The 19,121-nt window shown below is 36.5% G+C and overlaps 4 protein-coding genes and 1 long non-coding RNA gene across 5 annotated transcripts; 3 read left to right on the plus strand and 2 right to left on the minus strand.

Moving 5' to 3' along the window:
• The first annotated feature begins 483 nt into the window (after positions 1 to 483).
• On the plus strand, positions 484 to 5,049 carry LOC128679475 (uncharacterized). The gene is made up of 6 exons (XM_053761756.2): positions 484 to 1,138; positions 1,591 to 1,958; positions 2,492 to 2,640; positions 3,096 to 3,496; positions 3,831 to 4,204; positions 4,811 to 5,049. The coding sequence occupies exons 1-6, from the start codon at positions 737 to 739 to the stop codon at positions 4,947 to 4,949; spliced, it is 1,833 nt and encodes a 610-aa protein (XP_053617731.1). The 5' UTR covers positions 484 to 736; the 3' UTR covers positions 4,950 to 5,049.
• Positions 5,050 to 5,617: 568 nt separating this feature from the next.
• On the plus strand, positions 5,618 to 7,450 carry LOC128679375 (sn-1-specific diacylglycerol lipase ABHD11-like). The gene is made up of 3 exons (XM_053761556.2): positions 5,618 to 6,141; positions 6,457 to 6,824; positions 7,073 to 7,450. Exons 1-3 carry the CDS (start codon positions 5,707 to 5,709, stop codon positions 7,209 to 7,211), a joined length of 942 nt encoding a protein of 313 aa, XP_053617531.1. The 5' UTR covers positions 5,618 to 5,706; the 3' UTR covers positions 7,212 to 7,450.
• A 1,073-nt stretch (positions 7,451 to 8,523) lies between these two features.
• Positions 8,524 to 16,895, plus strand: LOC128679372 (phenoloxidase subunit 2). The gene is made up of 12 exons (XM_053761554.1): positions 8,524 to 8,731; positions 8,995 to 9,190; positions 10,292 to 10,400; positions 10,694 to 10,814; positions 12,616 to 12,824; positions 13,134 to 13,386; positions 13,755 to 13,907; positions 14,163 to 14,297; positions 14,561 to 14,742; positions 15,226 to 15,368; positions 15,718 to 15,953; positions 16,285 to 16,895. Exons 1-12 carry the CDS (start codon positions 8,621 to 8,623, stop codon positions 16,510 to 16,512), a joined length of 2,076 nt encoding a protein of 691 aa, XP_053617529.1. The 5' UTR covers positions 8,524 to 8,620; the 3' UTR covers positions 16,513 to 16,895.
• Positions 10,234 to 12,298, minus strand: Dph1 (Diphthamide biosynthesis 1). The gene is made up of 2 exons (XM_053761555.2): positions 11,912 to 12,298; positions 10,234 to 11,831 (listed from the first exon to the last, which is right to left on the minus strand). The coding sequence occupies exons 1-2, from the start codon at positions 12,150 to 12,152 to the stop codon at positions 10,822 to 10,824; spliced, it is 1,251 nt and encodes a 416-aa protein (XP_053617530.1). The 5' UTR covers positions 12,153 to 12,298; the 3' UTR covers positions 10,234 to 10,821.
• On the minus strand, positions 16,884 to 18,513 carry LOC128679377 (uncharacterized). Its single transcript, XR_008405750.2, has 3 exons — positions 18,358 to 18,513; positions 17,774 to 17,819; positions 16,884 to 17,467 (listed from the first exon to the last, which is right to left on the minus strand). It is a non-coding gene; the product is annotated as an uncharacterized LOC128679377 (long non-coding RNA).
• Between the last annotated feature and the right edge of the window lie 608 nt (positions 18,514 to 19,121).

The raw sequence follows: 19,121 nt of genomic DNA on the forward strand, positions 1-19,121 counted from the left end.
ACTCAGTGTGTTGGAAGGCAAGTAAAGCCGTTGGTCCCGGTTGTATTTGCAGTCGTTAAAACCCGTCAATCCGTAATGGGCCCACGTGGTGGGTCATAGCCCACACTCCTTATCCATTCATAGGCCAGTAACCGCATTAGTTAGACTAATGAATTTGTAGAACATAAATTATAAAAATGAAGAAAAAAATGCGAAATATATTTTGATGCGGTTTTTTTAAAATATATTGGGTGAATCCGATTCTATTAAATTCTATTAGAAATTACTGATTCCTGAGTAAGGTGTAGGTGTATAATTTACTATGTTGGCTAATTTACTTAGTTGTATAATAATATTACATTGTATTGTAACTTATAACTCTTGTAACACACTCGCCCACACAAGTAACAGAGATTCTGGAGAAGAATCATGAGACTTTCAAACCTCTATGTCAACTATTTCATTCATATTGTATAATGGTTATAAAACGTACAGAAAGGTACTAAATCTACAAGGAAAAAAAATCCGCGGCCCCGTCTGGGTCCCGCACGCGGTTGGCGGGTAGATTGAGAAGGGCCCCGCGCACGGGACCGATTTTTATTCGTCCAAATAATAATTGTCAGTGTCATATGAAATATTTATTATATGTCATGTTTATTTACAATAAAAATATACTTGATTTAAGTTTTAGACGAAAATACTTAATTTTTCGTTATGGTACAATGAAAAATAGTTATGGGTAATCATTTTTGAAGATATGCAAAACAAAATCTTCGCTGCGTTAACACTGACCAAATGTTTACAAAGAACAACTTCCACAATCGTAATATCAACAAGAACAGCCGTGAACTTGTCCTACAAAGTACTGGGAGCAAATACTGCAGATCCAGAAAAAACGCCTATCATGTTAATTCACGGTTTGTTTGGAAATAAAAGGATTTGGCATTCTATGGGGAAGGTTATGAAGAATACCATGAAACGCTTGGTCATCACAGTGGATTTGAGGAACCATGGCGTCAGTCCGCATACCAAGTCGCACACGTATGAGAAGATGGTGGGAGACATCCAGCGATTGTACAAGAAACTCTCGATTAATGAGGCCTATCTGGTGGGCTATTGTATGGGTGGTATGACAGCGATGGTTATGGCCCTCTTAGCGGTGAGTTTGTTCATACACTTTTTAAGGTATTTATTTGGAGAATAAAGTAATCTAAAATGGAAATAGACTGGACACGTGTGTAGATTAATTGTGTGAAATTATAGATGGACGAAACGAATGAGTGACGGAATGGGTAAATAAAGAAAGCGAAGTAAACCAAAGGTAAGATGGAGTGGTATATTCAAAAAGAGATGTGGATCGAATTTGATCTGGCAACACGCAAAAGTGTTGTATTTTTAGTAGAATAAAGAGTTCATTATTTTTATTTGGAGAAGGGTATCAAGACGTTCGCTCTGTCATACAGCTAAATCGATAGTGTATCTAGAGATCCATTTGTCTGCCCTGTCCATAAACAGAGAACAAACATCGTTGAAATTGACGATGCCAATTCGTGGCACCCAATGGCAATAATTGAAGCGACCTCTGCTAAGTAATTGTATCTTCTCAAACAGCCAGAGCAAGTCGCTGGATTGATCGTCGTGGAAGTCTCACCTGCATCTACTTCACCTATTTTCGAGTCTCATTATTACGAAGTAATGAAAGCCATGAAGGCAGTTGAGTTCAAAAGTCCTAAAAACGTTCGGAAAGCGAGAAAACAAGCCAAAGAGCAATTGCAAAACTTAATTAAGGACGACCACGTGATGACTGCAATACTTTCAAATATCAAAATTAAAAAAGACAATACTATTGGATGGACCTGCAACCTCGACGTGCTTCTGAAACATTTCAAATATATGACTGTGTTTCCGGCGTCTTTGAAAGGGAAGAAGTATCGAGGACCGACGCTGTTTATAGGCGGACAGATATCAGACTTCATTCCGTAAGTATTTTACACGGTATGTAAAATTTTCTTACTTATCTTATGAGCGTTTATCTAACATTTAGTGCCGTTCTCTATATAATGTTGGCTCCACACTATCGGCGAACTCAAGTTCTGACGAGAAAAACAGCGATGCACGTCGAAACCGCTAAGTGCGATCTGTTTGCTGATATTGTGGTATAATATAATCACACAGGATTTTAAGTTTCCCATTACATATTGATCCATCCTTTAGTAACCCTCCCCCTCACTTACATTTACTACTGTCTACTATCTATTTACGGATTTCACTGTGGATGAACAATGACTGTAGGTATTCACCCACAACACTATTGCCGAAATTCACTCTTATTCATAAAAAGTAGTAGATAGATAGTATAGCCTACTTCAAGTTCAAATTATATTTTGTCCCTATCGCACTTTACAATATTTGACACCTACAGAAAAGACCCACTTTAAAGTATTCTTTAACTTTTTTATGAATAAGGGGGAGTGACTGAAACTTGTAAATAGTACCTAATAATATTTTTCAGCCCAGATGATCTTACGAAAATCCGAATGTATTTCCCGCAAGCGATCGTCCACTACGTGGCGAAAACGGGCCATTTCATCCACGTCGATGACCCAAAGAGCTTCATGGAACTAGTCATGAAATTCGTAAAGCAATCGTCATCATCACAATGAAAACCGTGAAGACAATTACACAAGAACAATATGCAATGTGTTCATATTATATTTTTTATATTTTTATTTTCCATCGAAGCTTTTCATCAATAAAATCCTGTGACGTCTGGTCGGGGGTAATCATTGTCTGATGAAGTGTGATTCTGATGAGGTGATGTGATTAAGGACATAATCATAGTACTGACTTGACTGTAGACTTGACTGTATAACTATTTTCTAAAGATAAAAAATCTTAGTAAAATCAATCAACATTGACAAACGTAAAACAATGTCAAATACATCAAATACCTAGGTAACTTTGGATGATCTCCGTATAATGAATACCTGCGTAAACACAATAACGCTAGTGTATCTTAATACCCCCGAATTGTGACATCATGATAGTCTAAAGCTTAATAAAAAAGTGTAAGCCCGTCGCAAAAAGTAAATTACGTAAATATGATAAATAATAAGTAAATGGCATGGATTCATTATGCTATGCCGTAAAAAAAATATTAAAATTTAGACTCAAACCCTTAACAAGTCACATGGTGAAACGGGGGGCCGTTAATTTAGCCTACAAAGTCCACGGAAAGCAGCCGTCAGATGGGATTCCTGTGATCATCCTCCACGGGCTTCTTGGATCTAAGAGAAACTGGGAATCAATGTCAAAGAAAATAGCATCAGAGTTGAATAAATCCGTAGTGGCAGTGGACATTCGAAACCATGGGGAGAGTCCCCACGTAGGGTCCCACACTTATCCGGAGCTCGCAGAGGATGTGGTGCAGTTGTTGAGAACGCTGTCTGTCAGTAAAGCAGATTTGATCGGACACAGCATGGGCGGCAGGACGGGCATGGTGGTGGCTCTCACAGAGGTATGTATTTTAAATGAACAAGAGAGTTCTTGTAGTATAGATCCACTATTGACTCGTCTATATCAAAAGTTAAAGAAAGACTTCCCGAACATAAACACAATGGTTGACAATATATATACATTTTATAAGGTCAGTGGCGTAGCTACCGTAGGGCTAGACTTTCAAATTCTGGGACCCCTCGAGCGCTGACTTTTTTCTTCACATAAATATATAAATTCATATAGTAAAACTTATTCAGCTTAGTTGGTGCTGGACACCGGATTTTTTTCCGAATCAGTTGTCACTAGCTGATGCCCAGTTGTTACTTTTTTACAAGACGAAATGTTGTTCGCAGCCCACAAAAGTATCCCACTTGGTGGTAGTGGACATTTCTCCAGTGTCCACTGCTGGCATCCTGAATGATTTCTTCCCCAAACTAATTGACATCATGAAATCCAGTGACATTGAAAGCCAGCCTAATATAACAGCAGCGAAAAATATCGCGAAGGAGAAAATCTACGCTTCAGGATTAGTGCCTCCCAATGCTCCTATACATTTCATACTGATGAACATAGGAACGCGGCCGGACAAAAAAATTGGATGGAATTGTAATTTGGACGTGCTCAAACAACATTTTGAAAATATCGCAACGTTTCCGAGCGAAATGGCGGGAAAGTCGTTTGATGGTCCCACGTTATTCGTCGGTGGTGAAGAATCAAACTATATTCCGTTAGTAGATACTACTTATATTTTAATTCTTCTCTTTTTCAGTATGCAATTCAAATGGTTCTTTAGTACATTCAAGAAAAAGAAAAGAATCTAAAAAATCAGGCTGACACTTTAAGTAACTTGTCCTAAAAGTTCCAAAAAATATCTTTCTGTCTAGGATTGTTCCCAAAACAATCGTTATTGTATTATTTGTAAATGTAATGTAATGTCCTCGTAATTTGCTCAAGAGGTCAGACACATATACCTTAAAAAATATACCTTTAGTGAGGATGTAGCAATACTAAAAATTTTGTTACGTTAGGTGTTAGTGTGAACAAAATTTGGTCAAAAGAACTGAAGTAATCTACTCTTCCTAAATGTAAAAGTAGTGAGGGACCACCGGTATCTACCACGGGACGGCTAATTTGCACTGAATCATAGCACATAATATACTGGGTCGATTACTGATTGTGTTGAAATTTAGCACACTTGCGGACAAACGCAAACATACACGCGCTTGTTTTTTTTTGCCCAAAATTTATTTAAGCCCGACAGTAAGCTTTTCTTGTTTAATATCTGAGTTCAAAATTTATCGGTTATTATCTAATTTGCCCCAATTTATTTCAGGCGTGAAGATTTACCGGGCATCAAGAACTTCTTTCCCAAGGCTGATTTAAAATATGTTCCAAAAGCAGGCCACAATGTTCATGCCGAAGATCCCAATACATTCTTCAAATTAGTTCAGGAATTCTTAACCAGGCGATAAATTAATTGGGCTTTATGTACATGTACTAATGGTACTAATGTCATGTTATTTTATTGTAGGTGTAATAATTCTAAAAGTAAAGTTTTGTATTAGTATAATATTCTATTCTTATTATTTTACTCTACTCTCGTTATTTTCTATGTTCATACAATACACCTACACCAGTTCCATAGATCAACAAAAAAAATAGTTATTTTCCCATTTTACTATTCTGCTTTTAGCTTCGTACAAACTTTTATGAAAACCTACGATGACTTTTCCTGGCTTTCATTTAGCTTTCATTTTCAACGGAGAGGGGGACCTCTCCGTTTACAGTTTCGGGTACATTGACTGGTCTTTTGATTTGATCAAAGAATCTTTCAGTTTAGCGATAGCTACCCAAACGTTGAAAAATTTATAAATTTAAATCTAAATTTTCATCTCAGGTAACAAGCCAGAAAAAATGTGTTACTGTGGGAAAATCATTATCTCTCGGGATTCTGCTCTCAAGTTGTTTATTCCCTTCTCTTTTTGTTTCCACTTCAGCGAAGCGAAACTACATCTTCATACCTACTGTCTAGCTACTGCCTTGCCTTGGGCCTGCCTGCCTGGCTGAAATTAGCTCGACAGCATGCTTCAAATGCATGATTTTTTTAAAATGGTAGCTGACAGGAGGTGTCATTGCTGTTAAGCAACAAGTGTTAAGTCAACTCAAGAAAATGTCAAGACGGTTATTTAACCTCGCAAAATTTTGTTTTCGTTTTTATCAAAACAAAAAATGTTATTCAATAATTTAGGCTTCAAAAAAGTTTTTAAATGCTGCAGTGTTCCTTCAAGACATTTGCAGAATGTACTCCAAAGAGGTTTGGCTAACAACATGAACCATTCTGAGACTGTAGATCTGGCTTACGCATCATATGAAAGCACCTCAGATGCTGAGATAGCCCAGCCTCCTCTAGTCATACTGCATGGTTTGCTGGGTTCAAAGAATAATTGGAATAGCATGAGTAAAGCCATACATAGAACGACTGGGAGGAAAGTTATAAGTGTAGACGCGCGAAATCATGGGGATAGTAGGCATTCTTCACAACATTCTTACATACACATGGCTCACGATGTTATGAAACTGCTGAAGAAATTAGAATTGTCAAAGGTTTCCGTCCTAGGGCACAGCATGGGCGGCCGCACCGCCATGGTTCTATCTCTGCTTTGTGTAAGTTGAGTGTATGATGTTCAATCTTCTGCAGTACTCCGTTAGATCATGTTTCCTTTTTTATAGAACATTTTTAGGTTTAGTCACTTTAATCATAAATTTACTTTTCAAGTACTTATTAGACAAATAATAGAAGTATGTGAAGAAAATAATCATAACTATCTTCACATTACTTTAGACCAAATTAGTACATGTGGTGTCTACCTTAAAAGGATGCACAATTAATGTAATAGTTAATCAAGAAGTGTACTCAAGAAATATTGATGTAAACAATGGTGAACCAAATAAATATATATTGTTATTTTTTTATTTCAGTCTGACATGATTTCCAGCCTTGTTGTGGTTGACATATCTCCAGTGAGAACCAGTCCTCAGATTTCGTCTATGGCCAACCTATTTGATGCTATGTCTGCAGTGTCAGTACGAGCAGGTATAGCAATGTCTAAAGCAAGGAAACTGGCAGATGATCAACTAAAAAATATAACTCCAGATATTAACTTACGGAACTTCCTGATTACTAACCTAGTGCAAACCAACTCTGGAGCTTACACTTGGAGAGTGAACTTGCCAGCTTTGAAAGAAAATTTCCAAAATCACATCTGCTGTTTTCCCTCCAACTTGAAGGGGCTACAGTACTGTGGACCGACACTGTTCATTGGCGGATCGTTATCTGATTATATTGGGTAATTATTAAATTTTACTTTTAAGTACCTACCTATCTATTTTATGTTTGTTTAGTATGTTATCATTTAAAAGTTTACATGAGACCAAATGATAAAAAAATTGTGTGAGAACTTGCCTGATGCCCATTTTATAGAAATTAAAATATAAGTTAGATTCAAATACTTACAAAGATGTAACTATTCTAATTTCCCACAGAACAAAAGCATGGCTATAACAACTACACCATAATTTGTGTTTTTTTTTTCAGAAAAAATGACTTACCCGAAATCCAAGAGTACTTTCCACTAGCTGATTTGACATTCATCGAGGGTGCTGGCCACTGGGTGCACAGCCAGAAGCCTGAGAAATTCCTTGATGTTGTCTGCAAATTCCTAACAGAGAAATAAACTTACATTAAATCTAGTACAATTATTGTGATTCTCGTATACAATTGTTATTTATTTCAATTTTACAATTTTGTCACATTAGTGATTTTTTTTTGTTTTGGTTGTATTAAATATGTAATTTGGTTGAAATATTTATTAATTAGTTCCCAAACATTGTCCAGTGCAATGATAAATGAATATTTTTGATAAGTCATATCTATGTGAAAAATACATTGTGGTCAGAAATTATTTACAACATATTTTACACTACCTTTTGCCCGTGACTTCATCCACGTGAATTTTCCATGAGATAGAACTTTTTTCCAGGATGAAAAGTAATGTCGCTTCTTTGAACTTCTATGTTCATTGTATATAAATGCGAATTTAAAGTTTATAGAAGAGAAGAGATAAAGAATAATTTACGTACTTATATTTTTAGTTGCTATTTTTTACAAACATAATAATATGTAGTATCAAACAACATTTTAATGGTTGCACATGTGTGTGTAGTTATTATAAACAAATAATCATATCATATTGGATGTATTAGTCCAATATGATCCCATAGCATACCTAGCTGTTGCTAGCAGCTCTGCCCGCGGTTGCCAATACCTATTTGACCTTTAGTATATCTACTACTCTCATCAAAATCGGCCCAGCGATCTAGCAGTGAAAGCGTTACAAAATAAACTTAAGTATTTATAACATAAGTCTGAATTCAGAAGCATAACAGAATTTCTAATATATTACGAATGGTTTTCTTGTCAGAAAATCCTATTATTTTTATGTACCTATTTACTTCAAAAAAGCAATTAGTTTCGTTGCGTTGGGAGTAACTACTTGCAGAAAAAGATATTGGGGTGCGAAACTGGAAGTCAATGTTGGCTTTAGCACTGATAAGGTATAGACTTCATACCTATTCTATAATAGTGTCAGTTCGCTAGCTCATCTCTCTCATCTGAGCATTTTCTGGTTTTCTCATATGTTGTTTAAGCATAATGAGAAGAAAAAAAAAGTGGGTCCGAAAGTAACAGATGTTAAGTGATGGAGCCCAGGACCCCCATTTTCCTACCTTTTCTCATTTTGCAACGGGCTTATCTCTTCCTTGCCTGTACCTACGTAAGACAAGCCCATCGTCTACGAGTACCGAATATCATAAAATAAAAAATTCGTAAAATATTTGTGCATTTTGTAATATCTCTTTATTCTCACGATTACAACTTTATCAGCTCCGCGGTTGCTCGATGCGGTTTTGCGCTCGGATCGGCCGGCAACTTTGCACACCAAACATAAGTCAACTATATTAAGTTGATATAAAAACTCCAACAGAGCCCTGAACAAACACTTGCACTTCACAGTTTCTGTGAAGTGTACACGTTTCTCACTTTTATTTAAATTTATTTCCAAAAAAAATACTTAGTTCTGACAAAATGGCGGCTTTAGTGAAGAGTTTCCAACTTTTGTTTGATAGGCCCAATGAGCCTTTGATAACGCCGAAGGGCGACAAGGGAACTCTCTTCCAGCTCACTGAGGACTTACTGGTAAGCCTGTTCAATATCTTTTTTATATATGCTAAGGAAGGTAAGAGGCAGTATGAGTATGTAAAATGTAATGAGTTGCAAATATAAAAAGAATAGGAAGACGGATCCCGGGCCCCGAAGCTTAACGACTCAGGATAACACCAGGAAAACGCTCACAGGAGATAGAGATGCGCGGCTCACAGCAGATCATAGAATATAGTCTGAAAGCATTCTACTTATATAGATTTTTTAAAAATTATTATACCAAACGTCTCCTTCCACAGCCCAAGGACTACGAAGCCAATGGTCTGGAGCTCAATAACCGCTTCGGCGACGACGCTGACGACAAGATCCCTCTGAAGCCCCTCCGCAGCCCCCCGCGCTTCCCCATTGCCTCGCAGCTGCCCGTCGACTCTGACTTCTCGCTCTTCCTACCCCGACACCAGGAGATGGCTACGGAGGTCATTGACACGCTCTTGAGTGAGTATACAAAAACAAAAAATATCTAGATCAAAATCGAAAGAAACAGGGTCCATATGCATACAATTTTGTCATAATTTAACATGACGTACATTTACTTACCATAATAGTTACGCACAATATTAATTTGGCATAAAGTTTTTGGCACATATTTTTACGCATAGCTACCTAACATAAGCATAACAATTTTTAAGCATAATATTCTAAAGCATATTGTAGGCTTATGGATGGCCCACGGGCCAAGGGCCACCCCGCCGCACCCTACCTACTTCTACACAGCTTTATGCAAAATTATGGTAAAATACATTAGTCTAAACTATTATGCTTATTGAAAAGGTATGTAAAAATATTATGTCAAAAAATATATGCCTAACTCGTTGTACTAAATTAAATTACAATAAAAAATTTATGCGAAAAAAGGGATCCCAAGAAACAAATTAAAATTAATGCCAATAGTGTAAAAATTTGGTAGTAGTACTGGAAGTATTATATAATTTTAACTTATAGTACTTATGTTTTAAATACTTTTATTATTTTAGTATATGTATATCTGTGGTATGTAAGGATATGGAATATATATCCATGTTGAAATTTCTGATGTACCAGTATAATCATAGAAATTGTTTACTTTTTTGATATATTTTATTCATTAAACCCGATTTTTCTAAAATTGATGGAGAGGAAACCAAAGTTTATAACTATGTATTTGTTTAGTGTTTAAGTTTTGTATTTGTATGTCAATACATTAAAATCTTACATTTAATATTACTAAATCCCAACTAATATTATAAATGCGAAAGTAAGTTTGTAACCTCTTCACGCATTATCTACTGGACTGCTTGTTATGAAATTTGGTACACGGGTAGAAAATACCTTGGAATAACTCAGGGTACTTTTTATCCCGAAATTCCCACGGGAGCGAAGCCCCAGGGCGCAGCTAGTTATATATATATTTTGAGTAATTTTATTCAACAGAGCCTAACTATATTTTGTCTAAATTCAATAGGTTGATTGAAAAATAGTGTAAATTATAACAGCAACAATAGTTTATAAAAATAATATAAATTTATTTCCAATAATTTAACTTGACATTTTCTCCAGGTGTTCCCACGGACCAGTTACAAGACTTGCTGTCCACATGTGTGTATGCACGAGGAAACTTAAATCCTCAACTCTTCAACTATTGCTATTCAGTAGCACTCATGCACAGGTACATATCAGTCAGTTATGTTATAAAATAAATTACTTGAACATATTATGTATTATTTCGAGTGTACAAATGGTACCTTCTATTTATGAAAATTTATTTCTGTACATATTCAACATCAACAATAGATAACATATATTAATAAATATGTGACTGTCAACTGTCAATTTTACTAATATCTACAGTACTTGCTACCTAAATCTAAAGATTAATTAAGCTATGCTTTAAAATATATAGGAAGTAGATCTATGAAAGTAGACAAATTTGAGAAACAACTAAATTCATCACATTTTCAGACCAGACACAAAGAACATCCCAATACAGAACTTCGCCGAAACATTCCCATCCAAGTTCTTGGATTCCCAAGTGTTCGCTCAAGCCAGAGAGACTGCCGCTGTCGTGCCCAGGGGTGTTTCCGTAAGTACTATTTTCCTTTACCCCCACAACAATTGTCACACTTTTTATCAGTACCTGAACATAACACAGGCTTGTAATTCGGAGTCCAGGGACCAAGACTATCATTTGAATAAAAATCCATGGGATATGTTCCATCTTCCTTTAACCATTTGCTATTTCCCAAAGTGACAGAAAATTCATATGGAGTCAGCAAAGGTTTTGGGAAGGCTGTGCCCCAGTCAATTGATAACCTTGGACATGCAACTTGGACAAATGCATCCAGTCCAAACAATGCTAATTTACCTGGAAACACTTCTGATAACAGGATCTTGACATACTTCTTGTCAGAATTTCGTATCTGTTTCTCCAGATTGTTCAAGACTTTGGTACTCCCTTGACGGCCTAGAGTTCCAAGAATTAGACCAAAATTTCCAGAACTTTCTGCTGTTTTGATCTGGTTCTGTCTGTTTTTCTGCATTAATTCATGCTCATATATTTCAGATGTGAATTTCTTATCATAAGGATCATATTTATAAGCAGGAATTGTAGGGTTGGCAATCATAATAGATTCTAAATGAAACCGTCCATCTCCGAGGTAAACAATGACATCAGCATTTAATTTTGGTGCAGTGCAGCCAAGGATCTCTCCCGGAGAAAGTGGTTTACACTGGGGAACAGTGACTATGTACTCTTCAGTTCTCAGATTTTTAGCTACAGAATGTAATGTTGTCACGAATTGTATTGTGCTAACTAAAGCCAAGTGTGTCCTCTTGGGAAAATTTACTTTGATGGTATCTACAAAATGGGAAGGGTCAATTTTTATATCGACAAATATGTACAAAACCTTCACATCTCCAGTTTGGTCAATGGGGATCAGACAGGAATGTCCATAGTGCACGAGAAGGTCAACTCCGAGAGCAAGCGCTGTGAAGTCATCAATGCAGCAGGCTCCATATGTAACATCACCCATAATAACTGTGTCTGCCTCCGTAAATGTTTCGATTATATCACATAGTGTTGTCGCAAACATTGTAAGGCCTGGAAATACAAATGAAAAAATGTATAACAAATTACAGTGCAAGTGAATGCAGTAGATTACGAAGCTTGTTAAGTTTTACCTTCTGGCAGTTGCAATGCTACTCTCTTTGCTCCTAATGACCTTATCCTCCATATCGTTTTATGAACCTCAAAATTATAATTCTGAGGTAATGATTCACAAGCTCTATTCAGCAGTGGGTCGTTTAATATCTCGTCAGGAATTTTAGTTACAGAACGAATATTAGGCTTAAAAGTTTTTCGCTGCCCTTCAGGTTTTGCGCGAATCACCACCACTCCGGGATTGTTAGCGAAGTCTTCCATTATTTTAATTCAATAGTTACACATTACAAAATTAATAGAATTAATAATTAAAGATTTCTCAGGTTAGATTTTATAAAAATAACAAACACGCGCGCTCCAGTCTGTAGCTCCAGTCGATGGCCTACGTGACTTTTCGCAAGAAATACGTTCCGTTATGCAGGATAACATAAAATATAAACAAACGATTTTTTTTATATAGAAAAGTTTAAACAGATAGATTATAAATTGTATGGTATTGTTGAATTAGTATGTTAAAATATTTTAGTTATAAATAGATAAATATTACACACAGCATCAATTTCATAATATTTCATAAATTATAAAGTAAAAAAGAAAACCTATCCAACGTTGAATCGACCGCTTAAGTTAAAAAAAAACGAAACGTAATTGACAGTTTAGTTTTTTATGCATAGTACCGAAGTAAGCAAAGATATGAAGTTATAAAACTTTGTTTATTATTTAGCGGACACCCATCATCATTCCGAGAGACTACACTGCAACTGATTTGGAAGAAGAACATCGTCTAGCGTACTGGCGTGAAGATATTGGCATCAATCTCCACCATTGGCATTGGCACTTGGTGTACCCATTCACAGCTACCGATAGATCCATCGTCGCTAAAGACCGCAGGGGTGAACTTTTCTTCTACATGCATCAACAAATCATAGCGCGGTAAGTTTATTGTATGAAGTTAATATATAAATATATTAGGACGAATCACACAGATTGAGCTAGCCCCAAAGTAAGTTCGAGACTTGTTTTATGGGATACTAAGTCAACGATACTATATTTTATAACAAATACATAATATAGATAAACATCCAAGACCCGGGCCAATCAGGAACCGGGGATCGAACCCGAGACCTCTCGGTTCAGTGGCAAGAACTTTACCACTGCGCCACCTAGGTCGTCAAAGTTGTATGTTTCATATTGGTGTGGTTCCTATTCCTACATACTTATACTAATTTCTAATACCCACAGTTACAACTGCGAACGTCTAAACAACTCTTTAAAACGAGTGAAGAAATTCAGCAACTGGCGAGAACCAATCCCCGAAGCGTACTTCCCAAAATTAGACAGTCTGACGTCATCACGAGGATGGCCGCCACGACAGGCCAACATGACTTGGCAAGACTTGAACCGCCCTGTGGACGGCCTCAACGTGACCATCTCTGATATGGAGAAGTGGAGAAGGAACCTCGAGGAAGCCGTATCGATGGGCACTGTGACGTTGGTAAGTGTAGTTTAAATCCTAAGTTTGAGTAAAGTTGTATATTTATTTACTAGCGTCCCTTCCCGACTTCGCTCGGGTAAAAATATAGTAAATTATACATCTAAACCTTCCTCAAAAATCACACTGCAGGTACAGTAGTTTATGAGTTTATCGCGAACAGATAGACAAACGCGGCAGAGGACTTTGTTTTATAATATGTAAGGATACTACTGTAATTGAAGTACCGTCGCTTGGAAAAGTGTTTTGTATTTTTCTTAATAATTCCTACTCATATGTATCAATCAACCACTACTGACTGTCATGCCTACAGACTCTATTAATAGTGCAAATACTACCGTTCTATAAATTAAAGTCAACTGGTTTTCCAGCCTAACGGAACGAAACAGCCGTTGGACATCGATATGTTGGGCAACATGTTAGAAGCCAGCATCCTGTCTCCAAACCGTGAGCTATATGGCAGCGTGCACAACAATGGTCATAGCTTTTCGGCGTACGTCCATGATCCGAATCATCGCTACCTGGTTAGTTATTTATTTATGTAGTTATAAAAAGATGTTTGTAAAGCAACGCGCATGTTTTTTTGTACTAATTATAGTTATGATGATATTTAGCTAATGTATATGATGTATTTAATCAGATAATGTATGTATATGATGTATTTAATCAGATTTTGTTCAAGTCGCGTGAAGTTTCCTAACATGACTTAATAACCAGAGCCATCTAGCGGCAGCCATAATATTTGAGGGGAAAATGGTTAATCCAATTTTTTTTCTCAGGAATCTTTCGGCGTGATAGCGGACGAAGCCACCACGATGCGTGATCCATTCTTCTACCGCTGGCACGCGTGGATCGACGATTTCTTCCAAAAGTTCAAGGAATCTACTCATGTTCGACCTTACACGCGATCTGAGGCAAGTATTCTTTTCAAATTGATAGTCTTGAGAAAGTTATGGCCAATTTAAAGCTAGCACTAGATCACTTTAGAATAGAATCTTCCAAATAAAATTAATATTATTAATAACAGTCATTCTCCTAACAAAAATAGACAAATATATGAAATAGACATTTTGTTTCATTTTTTACGATATCTACTAAATCAACCATTTTATTTTTCATTAAATTGAATTCGTCACACCACACCGGTCATAATTTGAGGAATTATTTTTATAAACAGCTGGAGAACCCGGGCGTGCAAGTAACATCAGCGTCCATAGAGACTACTGGAGGGGACAGGAACACACTAAGCACTTTCTGGATGTCCAGCGATGTGGATCTTTCTAGAGGCTTGGACTTCTCCAACCGCGGACCTGTGTATGCGCGGTTCACACATCTCAACCACAGACCATTTAGATATGTGTAAGTTGGAGAACATTAGCATTTCTTCATATATCTTTTTTATGATTTTAAACTTACGGGTGTCATACCTATAGGCACGTGTATGCACAGTGTGATTTTCTCCGCCCACTATCAAGAACCAATAGGTTCTTGACAGTGGGCGGAGTCGATAAATTTTCGATAATCTTCGTATCTTAATCTTACCAAACCTATCAAATTCGGCATTCCTATCAAATTCAGTATATTTACGAAGTAACTAGATAAGTATGATAAGGATTATTTATCTACATACGCTGAGACAGTTTTGGTTGTACATAGGTATTATTTGAACTGAAATTGCCTAGCTTATTTTTACACAAAAGATAGGGATGCGTGGAAGAAATCAGAATGGGCCTTCCCAGCAGTCGGATTCAAACAGCTAGAAAAAAAATGATCTAGGTACTTATCTTAGTACTTAGATCAAAATTCTAACCTAATTGTTTATTTTCTACTCTATTATAACAGAATCAACGTGAACAACACGGGTAGCGCACGGCGCACAACGGTCCGCATCTTTATCTGCCCGAAGGTGGACGAGCGCAACCTCGCCTGGTCTCTCACCGACCAGCGCAAGATGTTCATTGAGATGGACAGATTCGTCACGCCATGTAAGTTCTTTAAATCCTTAGTTAGCATTTCTAGGCGGTATTCGGTTGTTATGAAATACACCCGTCTCTGCAGCCGCGGTGAAACCGGGAGAACATTCAGATGAATGAGAAAGAAACTCATTTTCATACAACTTTATTAGGTACCTATTGTTTTGAGGGTAACAGTAAGACCGCCATGTTTTTTTCTTTAAATTTGAAAACACTTTTTTACTTTAGTGTACCATCGATCACATTTTGAATTTCAATGTCTTATTAGCTTAGCTATTACTTTGATAATTTCTAGTTTAGGCACATTTGTTACACCTATTATTATTGTCTATTGCTCAAAGAATGTATATTTTCTCCACAGTAAAATCGGGACAGAACACCATAACTCGCGAGTCCAGCGAGTCCTCGTTCACGATTCCGTTCGAGCAAACTTTCCGCGACCTCTCAGTGCAGGCCGATGACCCTCGCAGACAAGACCTGGCCGCCTTCAACTTCTGCGGCTGCGGGTGGCCGCAACACATGCTCGTGCCGAAAGGGACCGAGGCCGGCGCGCCGTACGTGCTTTTCATCATGCTTTCGAACTATGAATTGGACAAGGTACCATAATTTTATTCTTATACATAATACGAACATCCAAACAAAGGTGTAAATAGGTACCTCAAGTTTGCGATTGAACATTAGTTTACAGATAGATAATGCTTCCAGTAATTAGCTCAACACTCGGCACCCAAATACAGAAAATTATCACAGTTCACCCTTGTATATATCAATTTATTGCTGTTTAGCATTATAACGCGTTACCGATAAGAATCTGACCTACATAGGTACTCTATGGCTTATTATATAATTATATATATAACAAAAAACAAGGCAAAATAGCTTTTTTATTAATGAGGGTATTTACATAACGTACAATTGTTTTTTTAAGATTGAACAACCAGATGGTTCTGAGATGTCCTGCAAGGCAGCGTCCAGCTTCTGCGGGCTTCGAGACAAGAAGTACCCCGACGCGCGCGCCATGGGCTTTCCCTTCGACCGGCCCTCGCGCACCGTCACCAACATCGAAGACTTCATCCTGCCCAACATGGCTCTCACCGACATCACCATACGTCTTAATAACGTGACTGAACCTAACCCGAGAAACCCACGGCAATAACTTGAAACTTTTCTGTCGATTTGCCATTGAGTCAATTCGAGACCAAAGTATGTAACCCTAAAAATGTACCTATCGTGTAGGTAACTTTCAATGTATGGAACCTACAAAATACTTCGCAAACTGACATCCCTTTTTTAATATTTCTTTTATCAAAGTCTTTATTATTTATTATGTTAATCCATGTAAGAATTAGGCCATGGCACCCATTATGGGATTATGAAATTAGTAACATTAAATAAAAAATTCAGACTACTTTAAATAATGGCAAAATGAAAGGCTGATTAGACTAATCTTATGAATAGTATTGTACATATGTAATTATTTTAGAGGTAGTGCTACTGTAAAACTTGACCCACAATAAATAAAATAAATTAATTACAAAATGATCTTTTATTGAATCTACTTTCGATGTTACCTTTACACAGTACACAACTAGTTTTTCATATTTATATAAAAATAGTAAAGTAAGTAATATAAGTAAGAATGTCAACCTGTAAGTTAAATATACTAAAAGTTATTATTAACTATTTTTTCCAACTATTCAGAAATATTCAACTTATTAAGAAATTAGACCTTCACAGAGACTTCCTCACATCCAATTTTAAGTTTCTTAATATTATAATACTCAAAGCTACAAACAACTGTCACTCCTGAAAATCCATGCAACACAAATCTGATTTGCTATATTTTTCCCTATTTTTTTTTTTTAAATCAACCAACATGATCATTATGTACACTTGAAGTAAAAAACAAATAATAATAATTCATAATGAAATATATGCAATATAAATACCTATGCAATATATTGTACTTGTGAACAAGTGAGTATTATGAATGGATATAAAACTAAGATGAAAATATAGCCCAGATATATCTGGATGAACAAAGCAGTTCCTGAAGCAGCAGTAGTGTAGTTTACAAGTTGATGCAAGAGTCGGCCATGAAACCACAATAACTGAAAATAGAAGAAAAAGTGTTAAACTCTGAGGAACATTTAATAAACATTGTGCTCAAAGTGAGGGTAGTATCAGGCCTATCATTTTTGCTATCACGTTGTTATCAAAATAACACATATTCGGCTCGTGTTTTGTCTCATCATTGAAAAGCTTAGAGATATAAATGATAATGAGCTTAGAGAAGTTTATATGCCATTTTATTGTTTTGCAGAACCATATTGAATAGGCATCACGAAACTAGGTATAGTCCCTAAATAAGTATTTTGAAAAGATTTTTTGGTAAAAAAGTTTACTTATTTGTTTACCTGTTTCATGCCATGACTGCTATTTAATAACGCATTTCCGCCAGAACTGAAAACAAAAAAATATCTAATTATTCAATTCTTACAGTATGTGGTACTGCAACCGGGAAGATGATAATTCAGGCCTATCATTTGATATCACGTGTTAAATATCATAAATAACACTTTTCGGCTCGTGTTTTTTGTCATCATTTGGGTTAAAATGAACAAAGGTGGTTATGTATAGGTCGAAATAGTAGGCGGTGTTGATTTAAAGATTAGACTTCGCCTACCTACCTAATCAAACATGCTTATCTTCTATTGCCCAGTGGCGTATTTTGGAAAAGGGCGTATCGGGTGATATAGGTCATTACTAAACAAATTTATGTCATTTATCAATAAAGCTCGTGCACTTACATATTACTAAAAAAATTGATTATATAAACTTACTTAACACGTGGAACTTTAGATTACATATAGATTTTAGGTTAAGTATATATCTACGTACCTACCAACTTTTCAGGCGGATGTAGTCGAGAAAAACAGTGAGTTACATGATTTAATTTCATAGTACTTACGTTGTGAATATAAAAAAAATTGAATATTACCTATAAAATGTTGATTTTTTAATACCTATAAAAAATCAACCCGCAGCAGCGCGGAGTAGGTATAACACGTTCACTCACGCACGCACGTTTCTTTCTCGAAATATGAATGAACCTATGGAATGAACACAGAACAAAACTACTGTGTACTCCTAGCGGAGTGAATGAAAATGAACCTTGTTAAATGACTGGTCGCTGGCAGCAGTAACATGACAGCACGGGGGGGGGGCTTTCTATCTATAGTGGTCGCTGACATGAACTAAGTTCAGTCCATGGATTTAGTAAGTACTACGGAGTACCTACTAATTCCATGGTTCAGTCGAACCAATGACTGTGAAGTGAAATGAATGACCCCCTTTCTAAATCTATGCTGCAGACCAAAATTCTTAAATGCAATATCAGTACTCCGTCGGAGTACCTACTATTTCCATGCATAAACTATCAAAACAATCGATAGTATTGATTTGCAACGTAGAATAGGGCATATTACGCTCAGCGCAGATGGCGCTACTGGTACAAATGTATCTATCTTGAAAATAATAACACTATTTTAGATTATGTTCAGCAATAATTGGTCAACGGTGGTCATAAACTGACCATCTGTTGATTACCTGTATGAAGTCCATATTTTAATAAGTCTTCACGTGTGAAGTGTTCCGAGCTTCTTTTCGACCGTTTACTGCCTCGAAAATTTTACAGCGTGAGGCGTATCCCATAGTTTTCGTTTTTTCTTATGGAAAACGATTTTTCCCAATATTTCGGCACCC

This window comes from Plodia interpunctella, chromosome 21, assembly GCF_027563975.2.
Source record: "Plodia interpunctella isolate USDA-ARS_2022_Savannah chromosome 21, ilPloInte3.2, whole genome shotgun sequence".
NCBI lineage: Eukaryota > Metazoa > Arthropoda > Insecta > Lepidoptera > Pyralidae > Plodia > Plodia interpunctella.

Bases quoted from the DNA above. Each gene is read 5' to 3' on its own strand.
- Dph1 (XM_053761555.2), bottom strand. From the start codon at position 12,152: ATGGAAGACTTCGCTAACAATCCCGGAGTGGTGGTGATTCGCGCAAAA. The intron at 11,832-11,911 runs GTAAAACTTAAC...TTGTATTTCCAG, and splicing joins AGCATTGCAACTGCCAGAAG to GCCTTACAATGTTTGCGACA.
- LOC128679475 (XM_053761756.2), top strand. From the start codon at position 737: ATGCAAAACAAAATCTTCGCTGCGTTAACACTGACCAAATGTTTACAA. The intron at 1,139-1,590 runs GTGAGTTTGTTC...CTTCTCAAACAG, and splicing joins TGGTTATGGCCCTCTTAGCG to CCAGAGCAAGTCGCTGGATT. The intron at 2,641-3,095 runs GAAAACCGTGAA...ATAAATAATAAG, and splicing joins GCAATCGTCATCATCACAAT to TAAATGGCATGGATTCATTA.
- LOC128679372 (XM_053761554.1), top strand. From the start codon at position 8,621: ATGGCGGCTTTAGTGAAGAGTTTCCAACTTTTGTTTGATAGGCCCAAT. The intron at 10,815-12,615 runs GTAAGTACTATT...TTTATTATTTAG, and splicing joins TCGTGCCCAGGGGTGTTTCC to CGGACACCCATCATCATTCC. The intron at 13,908-14,162 runs GTTAGTTATTTA...TTTTTTTCTCAG, and splicing joins ATCCGAATCATCGCTACCTG to GAATCTTTCGGCGTGATAGC.
- LOC128679375 (XM_053761556.2), top strand. From the start codon at position 5,707: ATGTTATTCAATAATTTAGGCTTCAAAAAAGTTTTTAAATGCTGCAGT. The intron at 6,142-6,456 runs GTAAGTTGAGTG...TTTTTATTTCAG, and splicing joins TGGTTCTATCTCTGCTTTGT to TCTGACATGATTTCCAGCCT. The intron at 6,825-7,072 runs GTAATTATTAAA...TTTTTTTTTCAG, and splicing joins TCGTTATCTGATTATATTGG to AAAAAATGACTTACCCGAAA.